The following is a 16,774-nucleotide window of genomic DNA, read 5'->3' on the forward strand; positions in this document are numbered from 1 at the left end:
TCCGTTGCCTAACACTTTGAAGCTAACCTCTTAGGGTTCATTAATTAATTACATAAGGATGATTTTGGCAAATTGTGAACCCCCCTACCCCCATGTAAGGGTACGTAAGATTCCATTTCGCATTTCAAAATAATAAAAAGTTGTTAGAAAAGAATCGGTAACACTAAAACTCCCAGTGTGTGACGTAAATCAAAGATTGATTTTTTTAACAGATAAGTTATACTATTTTATTGGAGTCAACAACATATTGCATAAAATTATATTATTAAACATCTACTCTTTGGAATACCATTTTCACAGTTAAAAGTAAGTTTTTGTCTAATGTATACGAATCTCCCATCACTGGAATAGTTATTAAATTAAATAGCAGAATTAAATTATTTTTAAAAAACTTTTTGTGCAAAGAAATATGTACTAAAAAGTTGGAATCTAGACAAAGATTTTACTTTTTTTTTGTATATGACGCAATACTAATTCAAAATAAAACATGCTATACAAAGATCAATTCTTTTATTATATTTTGCACTGTTTATTCTTTGTAAAACAATTAAAAAACTTTTCATCATAATACTTTTTTTTTTACCTTCCAGGCACAAGTGAAATATGATCCCTGCCAAACCACTTGACCACGCGATTTGTAATATAAAATATTGAATTGGAAAAGACTATGTATGAATGAGTTTGCCCCTCCCCCTCGGGACTCTTACGTAATTAACATGAATTAATAATTATGTTACGCCCCTAATTATCCATTAATAATTAGGGGCCATAATTATTAATCAATGGCCCCTTATTTCTAGATCCCGCTAGATTGTGTCCCATTTAAACGGCAACAAAAACAATTGTATCGTTGTAAAAGCATTAAGTTTTGCAGGCGGTCGTAATAGCGAAAACTTTCGCCTCAAATTTCAACTTCATATATATAATAAATGCTTTTGGTTCAGTTCATGTAAAATTTGTAAAATTTCCAACTCGCAACATCATTAATGTCTTAATTTTCATGAAAATTACAACTCATGAAAATAAGTGCTTTTGCAGCATTCTGTCTAAATGACACAGCTACTATATTGTCTTCGGGAAAATCATTTTCATTAAACACGATGTTAATACCACTTACTATTTTGAGAATCTTCTTGTCAATATCGTATTTCTCATTTTAGCACAATTGGACTAGGAAAATTCCTTATAAAAAATAAATGTTACTCAAACGAGTATTAAAAGCAATGTCTTATAAATAAACAATTAACTAAAGTCTATGTAACTTCAAAATCAAATGACTTAAATTTTGTAATTAAGGACAAGAAATCTGATAAATGCTTGACAAATTGCATTTTGAGAAAAGTGAAAAAATAGAAAAAAAGAGAAACGTAAGTTCATTGTAAAAATTTATTTAAAAAATAAATAAATAAAATCAAGTGATCAATTACCAGAAGAATGAGGAACAAAATTTTAAAAATTAGATAATTTTTATCATTAGGATATGTTCCCTTTCACTTAACAGAAGTGCTTTGTATTGTCATTGGATATCAATAATCTTTGGTTCTTTCTGTAAAAATTGGGAAGAGATATATTTTTTCATTTATCAGTAATATCAATGAAAGCAATATCACCATTTTCGAGAATCCGATATCTTGCCCTTTCATTTCGCCAAGGGCTCAATGGGGTCCTTCGGGTACGCGTCGATCGTCGCAAATTATGAACATTTTCATTATCTTCTTCATCACTTCCACAGAAGGTAAACCTCTTCTTCCGATGCCTGACTGACTTCCTGTTCATCCTTTTTCCCGCCATGTTGTTAGTACCAATAGAAGGATCACTATCTAAATTATTCTGATCGCAAATTTCAATGGCAATGTTTTCAGTTTCTCCGTCAAATTTATAATCACACAAAGGAGTTTTTTCACCACATTTTCCAAGTTTATTTCGGTTTTTCAATGCGACTTTCTGCCTTGATGATTGTATTTTCGATTTGGCTTTACCCTTCTTGTCCTCCTTTTCCAACTCTGAGTGCACTTCATTTAAAGGATTACGACTGTTTTTAGACATTTGTGGAACTGTTAGAAGTGATTTGACAACAGAATATGTTTCTGTTGTGGTTGATTGTCGTACTTTGTTACTAACACCTACACCATTAATTTCAATATTTTCAGCGAATGAAACTCTTTTCTTCTGACGTACGACCTCTCTACTATTTTTAGTCCCAGAGGAAGAAGCATCGCTAGTGACATTATTTCTTGCCTCATTGGTTTGTTGGCAGCTTATGTTGGCAATACATGTTTCAGATGTTGGAAATCCGCTTTCTTCGATCTCTCCGTCCAATTCCTTATCACGTAAAGAAAAATTTTTAGGCTTATCAGGAACCTTAACAAGCTCAGCTTTAAAGTAGTTAACTTTGATTCTTCCATCAGACAAAATCTTTTTCTTCCCACTCTTGACTTGACCTTTCATACTCTTTATAACTTTATTTTCAGACTTAGTGGAAGAAGCATCACTGGTTAAGTCTATCTTTTTCAATTTAGTTTGGTGATGTATTTCATTTTCTTCAGTCTCACTGTCCAATTCATAATCACATAAAGAAGTTTTTTCACCTAACGCTCTATTTTGTTTTCCAAATGAAGTTTTCTCTTTTGAAGGCTGTACTTGTGATATTTCTTTACTTTTTTGATTGCATTTTTCTAATGCCGAGTACAGTCCAATTAAATTACAAATGTTATCAGATATAAGAGGCAGTTTTAGGAGCGACTTTTCAACAGAATTCTTGTTTAACACTTGACTCAAGACAGATTCTTCTACGTCACTTGAAAACTTGGTCCCCAGAGGTGATTTGTATGAATGACGCTTGCTTTCATCCATACACATCGAAAGAAAAGCCGCAGAAGCTTCCACAAAATTATCATTAGAACTGTCTTCTAAATCGCTCACAACGCATACATTTCCATCTATAGGAAATTTCTGTCTTCCTTTACCATCAGCCGCAGTTGAAGTAAATGGCGCATTTCTTCCAGGGGTGCCAGGGGAGAGAGATATTTCTAGAGGACAAATACTAACAGTTTGCTTTGAAGTACGCATTTGTTTATTACACTTAGTTCTTGACTTTTTAAAAGTATCAGATTCCAGAGAATTTGCGCACCTGTTGGATGTGTTTGTCCGTTTCTTCGATGACTTCTTTCTTTCATTAGCTGATTCAACCGAACCTTCTTTTGTTCTTGCAACACAAGAAATTGGCCTTTTATTAACTGAACTGTTAAATACTTTGTTAGCATTCAGTTGAGCTAATTTAGTATGCGAAAGATTAAGCTGATTTGAAGAATTTACAATATTGCTGTGATCAAATTGTTCTTGAAGAACTGCAGAGCTTCTGTTTGAGTATTTTGCTGCATGGTTCTGATTTGAAATGCATGATGTGGTCTTGTTTTTTCTTTTTCTTGATCTATGTTCCATTTTTTATGAGAATTCTAAAAAGAAACATAGTCATTAACATCTGATTTTTTTTTCATATGAATACAGGGTATTAAAAAAATGATTTTTAAAAAATGAGATGGATAGTTGTATTCAACAAGAGAAGCAACGTTTACAAAAGAACCAAGGTTTGCACTTCATTTTGACACCTGTTATTAGCAATAGTAGCCTGACTCTAGAGTAACTCATGAGTTGTTATCTATGAGTAACTACAGGGATGAAAATAGCTGTGATTGTGAAACCAAGTTTAATCTGAAAAATTGCCCAAAATCTTAATACAGTAAAACCTTGCTACAACGATATTTTGGGGACCAAAGAAATATATTGTTGCAAAGGAATATATTGTGTGTGTTATTTCGAGGGCCTACATTAATTGGGAATACAATAGGTTTTTATTTTAATATCATAGTACATGCACTGCCAAGGTAGAAATGTATTTGGATGATTCTCCAAAATCCTCACCATATTATGTCCCAGGAGCCAAACTCAAGGATTGTTTGGCCTAGATTTTTTTTTCTTTTTTTAATAGTTAGAAATATGTTTTCCGATGTTATTCCGCTCCCATTAAAACAATAACTCATTGATTTTGTCCTAAAATCTTTTTTTAATAACCAGAAAGTCACTCTTTTGGCGTGTCTCCATTCGTTTCTCAAATATACTTAAATTATTATTTAAAAATGTTATATCAACATTCCACAGATTTAATTTGTGGTACTAAATTAAGCATACTTAAAGGTGTAAAATAACATTCTTGAACTAATAATTAATGTGTTTATTATTACCTTTTTTAATGATTCTTACAGTGGTGAAAAGGAATAAGTACCCAATAAGCAGTAAATCTTCTTTTGTCAGAAAAAAATGGAAAATGAGGTCAAAAAATGATAAAATAGGATATTGAAAAGCGATAGCTTTGTGCAAGGTAAATTAGATAAAAATGGAACAACGTTTAAAAGCACAAAAAGGATAAGAAGTTTTTAAAAACGCAGACATGTTTCGGAGGCAATAAACTCCTTCCTCAGTGCGAAATGAGCAAATGGATGAATCAAGGTCAAGGGAGAGCTTAAATTGTGTAACCGGAAAAATATTGAACAATCAGATATCAGCGAGTGCTGAGGCAAAATATGACGTATTCTAACATGTAAAATTGAATAAGATCGGAGAAAAATGCGGAACAGCAAAAGACTCATTGCAAAGATTATTTAAGTTTTTATGAATGTAAAAGGATTCCAGAAAATCTAATTCACCTACTGTTGTAGGTCTGCAAATGTTTATTAGATTTACTGGAATCCTTTTATATTCATAAAAACTTAAATAATCTTTGCAATGAGTCTTTTGCTGTTCCACATTTTTCTCATTTTTAGGTTTTCAATTTGCCTTGTTTAAGAGCTTTTAGGTAATAGTTATGTAGGTTTTTTCACTGCTGATCTTTAGAAAATCATTTCATTTACGTTATGTCAGCATGGAAACATGTCTCCAATAACTTAAAATTAATCAAGATTCAACCAATCTTTTAACTTCAATCCAACCTCCAAAACAGTTCTCCCCTGCAGACTGTAAGTCTTAGTTCTGAAAGGGTTTTCGCATAAAATGGAATCGAAATATTAGGTCAATGATTCAGCTTCTGTATTTCTTAAAAGTTTGGCTTTTGTTTCAGCAATTTGGGGTTTGCTTTTGAATTTTTCTAATCTAGTGCAAGGCTGCCAATGAGTTTCCCTTTACAAATAGCTTCTTCAAGAGCCGGCAATTTGAAAAGGCCCCCCAAATTTTTCAGATTCAGAAAAGGGTTTCCAAAATAGTTTCTTATTTCTTTTTAATATAGCATTTATATCAAAATAATGTAATGATACTTTGATAAACAGTGGCGGCTCATGGGAGGAGTCAGGGGGGCCCAGGTCCCCTCACTTTCTTTTTTCAGAGAGTAATTTATAACTTTCATTCATTTCCCTATTTTTTCTTATTTTTTTTTTGTGCGTGCGTGTGCTTGAAATTTAGAAAAAAAAAAAAAAAAAAAAGGATTATATACGCGAAAAAAGGAAGGAATGGTCAGAAAATATTTTTTTAAATTTACTTCGTTTCATTTTTGCCCTGAAATATACATCCTAATTACTCAACTTTTCCTTCAAGAAAGATCGGTGCGAAGTCTGCCGATCACTAACACAAGGCATTTATTTGTCAAAGAGCATTCTGCTTTTTGAAACTTCTAAAATGTATCTGAGAAACACAATAGGGCAGAAGAGATTTTAATTCGAAAAAAATAATAATGCTAGGGTAAATCTTGAATTCTTTCAAAGAGAAACCTTTGAATTAAAAATTTTCAATTGTTACAGCTAATTGGTTAGCTAGTTGCCCTCCCTCCTCCCCACCACCGTTTCCTTTCTTAATTTTTTTTTTCAAGTTCATCTGAAAATAAAGTCTCTCATCCAAATCCCCCTTCCCCCAAAAACATTACGGAACATCTCAACTTTCATTTCCAGATCATCAATTTCGTAAAAATTTCGGGGGAAAATTATGAGTACCTTGCAACATCGCTTATAATTTTAAGTTCGAAAATCGCTTAAAATTGCTTTTTTGAAGCTTCAATTTCGAAAGATTGCTGTTACCAAATATGGTCCTACAATCCGGTACTTTAGACTTCATTTTCAGAAATTATTCCAGCAAAAGCCCCCGAACTGCCTTTTTTTAATATCATCAAGAAATCGGTTTTGTTAAACAGCCGATTATGAAAAATTTAAGTGGAATAGTCTCTGAACCCCTCCTCATAATATCATAGAATATTGTGCTTACGTTTTTAGAACTTCAGTTTTGAAAAAAATTCCAGGGGAGAGCACCAGAACATTTTCTTGTAAAAATATTCAAATTTTGTCTATGATTGCGTTTTTAGAACTGTAATTTCAAAAAATTAGAGGGGGGTTGAGGAAGAATTGATATCTATTTATTTTTCTAAAAAAAAAAAAAAAGACGGTTCGAGGAGAGACCCAGAGCTCCATTCCTTACCCTAAAGTCAAAAAATAGGGCCAATAACCGCGTTTTAAGTCTTCAATTTCAAAATTCAGAGATTTGATGAGTAAATCAAATTAATCAAAGTGATGGGATATTTTTCCTATTGTGCCCCCCTCCTAAAAAACTATTTTCTTGTAGTGCCACTAGTGATGTGGATTGGGTAAATACCCAGCGGGTAGGTAAATATTTTTTGGGTATTTACCCAAGGCCTGAGTAAATACCCAAAAACTGGGTATTTAAAAAAAAAAAAAATACAGAAAGTGAATCGGAAATTTTTAAAAAAATCTAAATATGAAATAATTGGTAAACTTGATACATACATATGTATTACATAGTTTATAATATTTTTCATTGAAAGACTTGAAGTTATGAAAGAAACATATCGTGTGATCCAAAGAATCTTTCAATGTCATAATTGGAGAAGTATAAGCAATTCAATGATGAACTTCAGGATTTCAAAATCAATCTAGGTTAGTCATATCCAAAATGAAAAGGAAAAAAAGGAAGCATGAGGGAATAATAATTCTTGTTTATTTGTTTATAGTTTAACATGTGGTGCGTTTAGCCCAATGTTACTCGATATTGCATAAAACTCTTTTTAGTTTGTAATTAAATTTTTTGGTCTTTTGACCATATTTATTGAATCCTCCACAGCTGATGAGCTCTGGATTCAACCTTTCATGTTTTTCTATTAAATTGATGCTTGTATTTTCCCTTTTCTCATCATTATTTTTCGTATAAAATGCTTAAAGTTTATTATTTGGCTTGTATACTTTTTATATTTACTTGGCTTTTTAGTTTTGCTGTATTGTGCATCTATGGGCTTTTGGTGTGGTCTTTTCAATATTTTTCACTTTTACTATAATTATATATACAGCTACTATAATGTCTTCGGAAAATCATTTTCATTAAACACGATGTTAATACCACTTACTATTTTGAGAATCTTCTTGTTAATATCGTATTTCTCATTTTGGCACAATTGGACTAGGAAAATTCTTTAAAAAAATAAATGTTACTCAAACGAGAATTAAAAGCAACGTTTTATGAATAAACATTTATGAAAAGTCTATGTAACTTCAAAACCAAATGACTTAAATAATGTAATTAAGGACTAGAAATCTGATAAATGCTTGACAAATTGTACTTTGAGAAGTGAAAAAATAGAAAAAAAGAGAGACATACACATAAGCTCACATTGTAAAAATTTATTTTAAAAAAAATCAAATGATCAATTACCAGAAGAATGAGGAACAAAATTTTAAAAGTTAGATAATTATTATCATTAGGATATGTTCCCTTGCACTTGGATATCAATAATCTTTGGTTCTTTCTGTAAAAATTGGGAAGATATATATATTTTTTCATTTATCAGTAATATCGATAAAAGCGATATCACCATTTTTGAGAATCCGATATCTTGCCCTTTCATTTAGCCAAGGCCTCAATGGGGCCCTTCGGGTACGCATCGATCGTCGCAAATTACGAACACTTTCAATATCATCTTCATCACTTCCACAGAAAGTACACCTCTTCTTCCGATGCCTGACTGACTTCCTGTTCATACTTTTTCCCGCCATGTTGTTAGTACCAATAGAAGGATCACTATCTAAATTATTCTGATCGCAAACTTCAGTGGCAATGTTTTCAGTTTCTCCGTCAAATTTATAATCACGCAAAGGAATTTTTTCACCACATTTTCCAAGTTTATTTCGGTTTTTCAATGCAACTTTCTGCCTTGATGATTGTATTTTCGATTTGGCTTTACCCTTCTTGTCCTCCTTTTCCAACTCTGAGTGCACTTCATTTAAAGGATTACGACTGTTTTTAGACATTTGTGGAACTGTTGGATTTGATTTGACAACAGAATATGTTTCCATTGCGGTTGATTGTCGTACTTTGTTACTAACACCTACACCATTAATTTCAATATTTTCAGCGAATGAAACTCTTTTCTTCTGACGTACGACCTCTCTACTATTTTTAGTCAAAGAGGAAGAAGCATCGCTTGTGACATTATTTCTTGCCTCATTGGTTTGTTGGCAGATTATGCTGGCAATACATGTTTCAGATGTTGGAATTCCGCTTTCTTCAATCTCTCCGTCCAATTCCTTATCACGTAAAGAAAATTTTTTAGGCTTATCAGGAACCTTAACAAGCTTAGCTTTAACGTAATTGACTTTGATGCTTCCATCCGACAAAATCTTTTTCTTCCCACTCTTCCCAAATGAAGTCTTTGAAGGCTGTACTTGTGATATTTCTTCCCTTTTTTGATTGCATTTTTCTAATGCCGAGTACACTCCAATTAAATTACAAATGTTCTCAGATATAAGAGGCAGTTTTAGGAGCGACTTTTCAACAGAATTCCTGTTTAACACTTGACTCAAGACAGATTCTTCTACGTCACTTGAAAACTTGGTCCCCAGAGGTGATTTGTATGAATGACGCTTGCTTTCATCCATACACATCGAAAGAAAAGCCGCAGAAGCTTCCACAAAATTATCATTAGAACTGTCTTCTAAATCACTCACAACGCATACATTTCCATCTATAGGAAATTTCTGTCTTCCTTTACCATCAGCCGCAGTTGAAGTAAATGGCGCATTTCTTCCAGGGGTGCCAGGGGAGAGAGATATTTCTAGAGGACAAATACTAACAGTTTGCTTTGAAGTACGCATTTGTTTATAGCACTTAGTTCTTGGCTTTTTAAAAGTATCAGATTCCAGAGAATTTGAGCATCTGTTGGATGTGTTTGTCCGTTTCTTCGATAACTTCTTTCTTTCATTACTTAATTCAACCGAACCTTCTTTTGTTCTTGCAACACAAGAAATTGGCCTTTTATTAACTGAACTGTTAAATACTTTGTTAGCATTCAGTTGAGCTAATTTAGTATGCGAAAGAAGATTAGGCTGATTTGAAGAATTTACAATATTGCTGTGATCAAATTGTTCTTGAAGAACTGCAGAGCTTCTGTTTGAGTATTTTGCTGCATGGTTTATAGATGTTTGATTTGAAATGCATGATGTGGTCTTGTTTTTTCTTTTTCTTGATCTATGTTCCATTTTTTATGAGAATTCTAAAAAGAAACATAGTCATTAACATCTGCTTTTTTTTCATATGAATACAGGGTGTTAAAAAAATGGTTTTAAAAAAAAAGATGGATAGTTGTATTCAACAAGAGAAGCAACGTTTACAAAAGAACAGGGTTGCACTTCATTTTGACACCTGTTATTAGCAATAGTAGGCTGACTCTAGAGCAACTCATGAGTTGTTATCTATGAGTAACTGCAGGGATGAAAATAGCTGTGATTGTGAAACCAAGTTTAATCTGAAAAATTGCCTAAAATCTTAACATTGTTAGATTTACATCCATCCTCAACCCCTTTCTTGAAAGAGCCAAATAGGAAGAAATTTCACACTAGTAAGTGATGAACAATAGTGCTGAGAACCCTTAGTAAAAAACATGTCAAGTTACACAATTGCTCCATTAATTTCACTTTTTTTTCAGAGAGGAAATATATGCGACTCACAAAGAATCCTAGATATCCCTAAACATTCGGGCCAGAAATTGCATAAAATCCAGATTTTCTGCAGAGCGAAAACACCTCAGTAAATTGAACCTCCTTCCTACTCTATGCAATTAGGCTTATATACAGGGTGTTCCGTTTTAACCTGCAAGACCTTTATTTTCGAAACCGTTAGTCCTAAATGAATGCTTCCAAGAGCAAAAATGTTCAAAATCAGATGCAGGGTTAGGGTATTGAAAATTTGAAAGTCAAAAAATACAAAATTTAACTTTTTATATAGACCCTAGGTCCTCTCACTTATATTTATGGAAATAATCCCCATTGAAAAATAGTTCCAACACAAAAAATTTGAAATTAGTGCGACCAATATTCAGAGATACAAAATGCAGTGTTTTGTGACTTACGCCACTTTTCACTCGCCGTCAATAACACCTTTGGAGGGGGGGGGGGGGAATATAGCGGTTAATAAGTGTTTAAAATTATATGTGTGCATAGAGAGTGGTTTTTCAAATTCTTCGAGGTTTTGAAGTGTGTTTTTGCGTGTCAAGGCATAACATTAGCATTTGGTTTTGAATAGCAATGAAAAATATAAGTACCTTGGTTTTCTTACTTTGACAACCTGTCATTCTTCCGAAAAAGCGACAAGTTCAAATCTCATCTTCTGTATGGTCCCTTAAAACTTTGAAATGGAATATTTCCTTGAGTTTTGGTCGCACGAATGTCAAGTTGTTTTGCGCCAGTAATAGTTTTCAATGGAGATTATTTCTCTAAATATTAGTTAGGGGACCTGGGGCCCGTATAAAAAGTCAAATTTTGTATTTTTTGACTCATTTTTATTTTTGCTTCTAACTTTCAATATCTTGACTCTGCATCTGATTTTGAACATTTTTGCAATTGGAAGTAAACACCTAGGACTAACGGTTGTGAAAATAAAGGTCTTGCAAGTTAAAACGGAACACCCTGTATATGTAAGGGAGAGACAGGCGGAATGGTACAGCTGTATTTATATGCTGAAATAAAATGTGATCAATCATTTTTCGTATCCAGTAAATACAGCAGATTAAAATCAAATCTGCTACATCTACAGGACAAGCTAGAAAAAATTTTTCATTTCATTTCCGCATGTACAATCGGCTCTCAATAACTTGAAGTCCCAAGGGGCCGGGTAAAACCTTAGAGTTGTGGGGAGCTCCCACAACCTTCTCAAGAGTTTGGGACCTCTTTGATTTGTTTTCTTACTCCAGGGTCCCGCATTCCTACCACTATTTCTGGTTTAACCAGTTGGATCGAACCCTGAAGACAGTTCAGAATTTTTGATCGAGACCAGAAACCGAGGAATCCCAGGTCCAGCACTCCCAGAGGTACGTTTTGCACTCAATGCAAACTTGTTAAACGAATAGTCAGGGTTCGTACTCAATTTCAGAAATAAAATGAAGGAGTTTTGAAGGAATAAAATGAGATTTTGAAGGAGTATTAATGGAGTGTCATTAAATGATGTCACACTTTTTTTTCAATATATTTGACCATCTGCACCCTTTATTACAAAGTGTCACACTTCACCCCAAACTCCTCCTCTTGTCACGTCATATTTTTTACAAACATAATGTTACAATAACTGTGATGTCACTTTTTGTCACCCTCTCTCTTCCCCTTGTCACAATTTCACTAGCCCCATCTCCTCCTCAAAGCATGACACCACTTGTGGATGACTCTTTTTGCAATGTCAAAACTGCAATTTACTAAACAATTGTTTTTTTTTTTAACACAATCACTTAATATAATACATCTACTTATGTATTTTTAAATATTTAAATAATAATTAGACAACCTGACTTTTGCTGCTTTGAGTGTGGTGGAGGGAAAAACAATGATCATAAAACTTGAAAAAACAGCCAAGCACCATTTAAGCATGTTTTACTTCACTTATGAAATGTCTTATTTTTCTAATAAAAATTTCATCTTCAACTTTTATGAATTAACTATGATCCATTTGTAAATCGAAAAAATAAATGCACGAAATTACTACATTAAAATCACCTTTGAGACAAAGTTAGTTGTCAATCGAAGCATTTTAAGTTTCTGTTATAGAGGAAGATTATGTAGTCTTGAACTAAAAAAGAAGGAGTTTTGAAGGAGTTAAAACCAAAATGAAGGAGTTTGAAGGGCCCTTCGAAAAAATTTCCTGAATGAAGGAGTATTGGAGGAGTTTTGAAGGAGCGTACGAACCCCGATAGTTGAGTTATAAGTCTTTGAGTTATCGAGAGTTGACAAAATGCAGCTGTTCGACTTTTTGAAAAGACAAATTTAAGATTGTCCTTCATCGTTCTGCTTATCAAAAGATTGTCTTAATTCAAAACTAGGACTGGTTTAGCACAAGTGCATAGAAAATTAACTTTTTGGCACAGAATGTGACTTTTAACCCAACAGTTGCACCTTGGAATTGCTGCATATTCCTTTGGTTTAATGAGCCACAAAGAAAATTGTTATCGGTCTGGCAATATGAAAGTGAAGAATCAACATAAAGTTTGAAGCAACATGATGCAGGGGGAAAGAGTAGGGAAAAAAAAGATTTGAGTCAAAATAAATACTATGAGAAGATAAGAAAAGTAAAACTAGCTCAGTGGGGTCTGCAAGAGCATTAATACTGTGGCAATTATTTTGAAGGCATTGAAAGAGATGGAAAAAATATAAAATGTTAGAACAAAACTTGAATCGACAAGGTCATTCAAAGAACCTATAATCCCATGATATCTTGGTTTTTCAGCTAATGGATCAAGGTGAGATTTTTAATTTAAAAACATATTTTTAAAGCCTTAAGCAAAATTGGATCATAAAAATGAACCAAGACTGTGATTTCAGTGCTTTTAGGGATTTGTCATTTTAGATCCAAGTACCTGTTGGTATTGGTACTTATCGGTATATTCACACGTCTGTTCGAACCTCCATCAAACATTTGAAAACTTAAATGAAGGTTTCTCCAACCAATCAGAAAATTTTAATGTGTGGTTGAGGAGTCCAACCGAGCTTCAACTTGGCTGGTGAACATGGCCGTTTATGTGATTATTGGCATTACTGTGTAAAGGGAGGAATATAAAATTTTGGGCAGCCTACTGTATTGCTCCCCCCCCCCCCTCCACAGCAAATAATGAATTTTTAAACAAGTGACTGTTGCTTGTTTTAAATGCTTTAATATTTTTTCCTTTATTTTGAATTCATTTACTTAAATCTTTTAGAGCATTTTTATTATACTTGCCATGTTTGTCCCGGAAATTCTGAGGCCTGCTTTTGCTTATATCTCAGCAACTAGACCATTTAGAGACTTTAGGATTTCAATAAATGATTTGTTTTTTCATAAGGTAAAACTTCATGCTAAAAAATTAATTTCTAAAATGAAATTTTGTTTGAAAATAAAAAATTTTAAAGTAACATAATTAAAAAACTAAGCACTTTTCATAATGCACTCAAAAGGACATAATAACTTTTCTGGGTCAGAAAGGACAATTTAAGTATTCCTGTAGTTTTCAATTATTTCAAGAAAAAGACTTCACACACTAAGAAAAGTACGGCTCAAGTCATGTAGAGAATGTCTTATCATGATCTAGCTTTCAATCATAAATTTGACTGTTGAAACATGCATATTTTTCTTAATGGGAAAGTTTGGTTTGAAATGACTTGAGATCACTTTTTGTTTGTGAAATCCTTTTCTTGGAATAATTGAAAACTACATGAATACTTAAATTGTCCTTTCTGATCCAGGAAAGTAATTTTCTTCTTTTGAGTGCATCATGAAAAGTGCTTAGTATTTTTTTAAAAAATTCTGTTATTTATTACTCATATCATTTTTAGGTTTTCAATTTGCCTTGTTTAAGAGCTTTTAGGTAATAGTTATGTAGGTTTTTTCACTCCTGATCTTTAGAAAATCATTTCATTTATGTTATGCCATCATGGAAACATGTCTCCAGTAACTTAAAATTAATCAAGATTCAACCAATCTTTTAACTTCAATCCAACCTCCAAAACAGTTCTCACCAGCAGACTGTAAGTCTTAGTTCTGAAAGGGTTTTCACATAAAATGGAATCGAAATAATAATTAGGTTAATGATTCAGCTTCCGTTCTGTATTTGTTACAAGTTTGGCTTTTGTTTCAGCAATTTGTGGGTTTGCTTTTGAATGTTTTCTAGTCTAGTGCAAGGCTGCCAATGAGTTTCCCTTACTACAAATAGCTTCTTCAAGAGCCGGCAATTTGAAAAAGCTTCCAAAAAAATTTTCAGATACAGAAAAGGGTTTCCAAAATTGTTTCTTATTTCTTTTTAATATAGCATTTATATCAAAATAATGTAGTGATACTTTGATAAACAGTGGCGGCTCATGGGATGGGTCAGGGGGGCCCAGGTCCCCTCACTTTCTTTTTTCAGAGAGTAATTTATAACTTTCATTCATTTCCCTATTTTATTTTTTTTTTGTGCGTGCCTGTGCTTGAAATTTAGAAAAAAAAAAAAAAAATGAAAAAAATGGATTGTATATGCAAAAAGGGGAAGGAGAGGTCAGAAAATATTTTTTAAAATTTACTTCGTTTCATTTTTGCCCTGAAATATACATCCTAATTACTCAACTTTTCCTTCAAGAAAGACCGGTGCGAAGTCTGCCGATCACTAACACAAGACATTTATTTGTCAAAGAGCATTCTGCTTGTTGAACCTTCTAAAATGTATCTGAGAAACACAATAGGGCGGGAGAGATTTTAATTCGAAAAAAATAATAATGTTAGGGTAAATCTTGAATTCTTTCAAAGAGAAATCTTTGAATTAAGATTTTTCAATTGTTACAGCTAATTGGTTAGCTAGTTGCCCTCCCTCCTCCCCACCACCGTTTCCTTTCTTAATTTTTTTTTTCAAGTTCATCTGAAAGTAAAGTCTCTCATCCAAATCCCCCTTCCTCTCTCCCCTTCCCCCAAAAACATTACGGAACATCTCAACTTTCATTTCCAGATCATCAATTTTGTAAAAATTTCGGGGGAACATTATGAGTACCTTGCAACATCGCTTATAATTTTAAGTTCGAAAATCGCTTAAAATTGCTTTTTTGAAGCTTCAATTTCGAAAGATTGCTGTCTGTAATAATGTTACCAAATATGGTCCTACAATCCGGTACTTTAGACTTCATTTTCAGAAATTATTCCAGCAAAAGCCCCCGAACTGCCTTTTTTAAATATCATCAAGAAATTGGTTTTGTTAAACAGCCGATTATGAAAAATTTAAGTGGAATAGTCTCTGAACCCCTCCTCATAATATCATAGAATATTGTGCTTACGTTTTTAGAACTTCAGTTTTGAAAAAAATTCCAGGGGAGAGCACCAGAACATTTTCTTGTAAAAATATTCAAATTTTGTCTACAATTGCGTTTTTGGAACTGTAATTTCAAAAAATTAGAGGGGGGTTGAGGAAGAATTGATATCTATTTATTTTTGAAAAAAAAAAAAAAAAAAGACGGCTCGAGGAGAGACCCAGAGCTCCATTCTTTACCCTAAAGTCAAAAAATAGGGCCAATAACCGCGTTTTAAGTCTTCAATTTCAAAATTCAGAGATTTGATGAGTAAATCAAATTAATCAAAGTGATGGGATATTTTTCCTATTATGCCCCCCTCCTCGCCCTCTCCTAAAAAACTATTTTCTTGTAGTGCCACTAGTGATGTGGATTGGGTAAATACCCAGCGGGTAGGTAAATATTTTTTAGGTATTTATCCAAGGCCTGGGTAAATACGCAAAAACTGGGTATTTAAAAAAAAAAATTACAGAAAGTGAATGGGAAATTAAAAAAAAAAAAATCTAGATATGAAATAATTGGTAAACTTAATACATACATATGTATTACATAGTTTTTAATTTTTTTCATTGAAAGACTTGATGAAATTATGAAAGAAACATATCGTGTGAACCAAAGAATCTTTCAATGTCATAATTGGAGAAGTATAAGCAATTCAATGATGAACTTCAGGATTTCAAAATCAATCTAGGTTAGTCATATCCAAAATGAAAAGAAAAAAAAGGAAGCATGAGGGAATAATAATTCTTTTTTATTTGTTTATAGTTTAACATGTGGTGCGTTTAGCCCAATGTTACTCTATATTGCATAAAACACTCTTTTTAGTTTGTAATTAAATTTTTTGGTCTTTTGACCATATTTATTGAATCCTCCACAGCTGATGAGCTCTGGATTCAACCTTTCATGTTTTTCTATTAAATTGATGCTTGTATTTTCCTTTTTCTCATCATTATTTTTCGTATAAAATGCTTAAAATTTATTATTTGACTTGTATACTTTTTATATTTACTTGGCTTTTTAGTTTTGCTGTATTGTGCATCTATGGGCTTTTGCTGTGGTCTTTTCAATATTTTTCACTTTTATTATCTTTATATATATACAGTCGACTCCCGTTACAATGCGATCCGACTTATGCAAAATGGCTATAACGCGAGTTTTTTTTGGGAGCAACAAATTTTAGAGCTAAAGCAATTTCTTGCTCTCAATACGAAAATATTTGGAAAGGAATCATGATCCTAAATTTCGGCTTTGTTATATTCAATACTAAACATTGACTTCACAAATGTACTTTTATCCTTTCAGCATCACTGACTGAGCAAGTTCCCACACACTGCACTATAAATGTAGCTTTATTAGTGTGTATAACCCACCACACCTCATTTTTCATTTATTTATTCTAAATATGAAAGGTGATGAAAGATTGTAGCACCTATAGGCACGCTGTTTCATCTGAAGTTTGAAGATGG

General features: G+C 32.8%; 1 protein-coding gene across 2 annotated transcripts in view; it reads right to left on the reverse strand.

Moving 5' to 3' along the window:
- Positions 1 to 1,418: 1,418 nt before the first annotated feature.
- The window catches only part of LOC129227419 (uncharacterized), a 39,503-nt gene continuing 24,147 nt past the window's right edge, over positions 1,419 to 16,774 (reverse strand). The window contains exon 4 of one of the 2 annotated variants that reach the window (XM_054861973.1): positions 1,419 to 3,455. In XM_054861973.1, the coding sequence (XP_054717948.1) occupies positions 1,576 to 3,441 (1,866 nt within the window). In that variant the 5' untranslated portion in view covers positions 3,442 to 3,455 and the 3' untranslated portion in view covers positions 1,419 to 1,575. Of the gene's footprint in view, positions 3,456 to 7,670; positions 9,536 to 16,774 lie in introns of those variants that run through there. The other variant, XM_054861974.1, reaches the window with a different exon arrangement.

Source organism: Uloborus diversus, chromosome 8, assembly GCF_026930045.1.
Source record: "Uloborus diversus isolate 005 chromosome 8, Udiv.v.3.1, whole genome shotgun sequence".
In the NCBI taxonomy this organism is placed as follows: Eukaryota; Metazoa; Arthropoda; class Arachnida; order Araneae; family Uloboridae; genus Uloborus; species Uloborus diversus.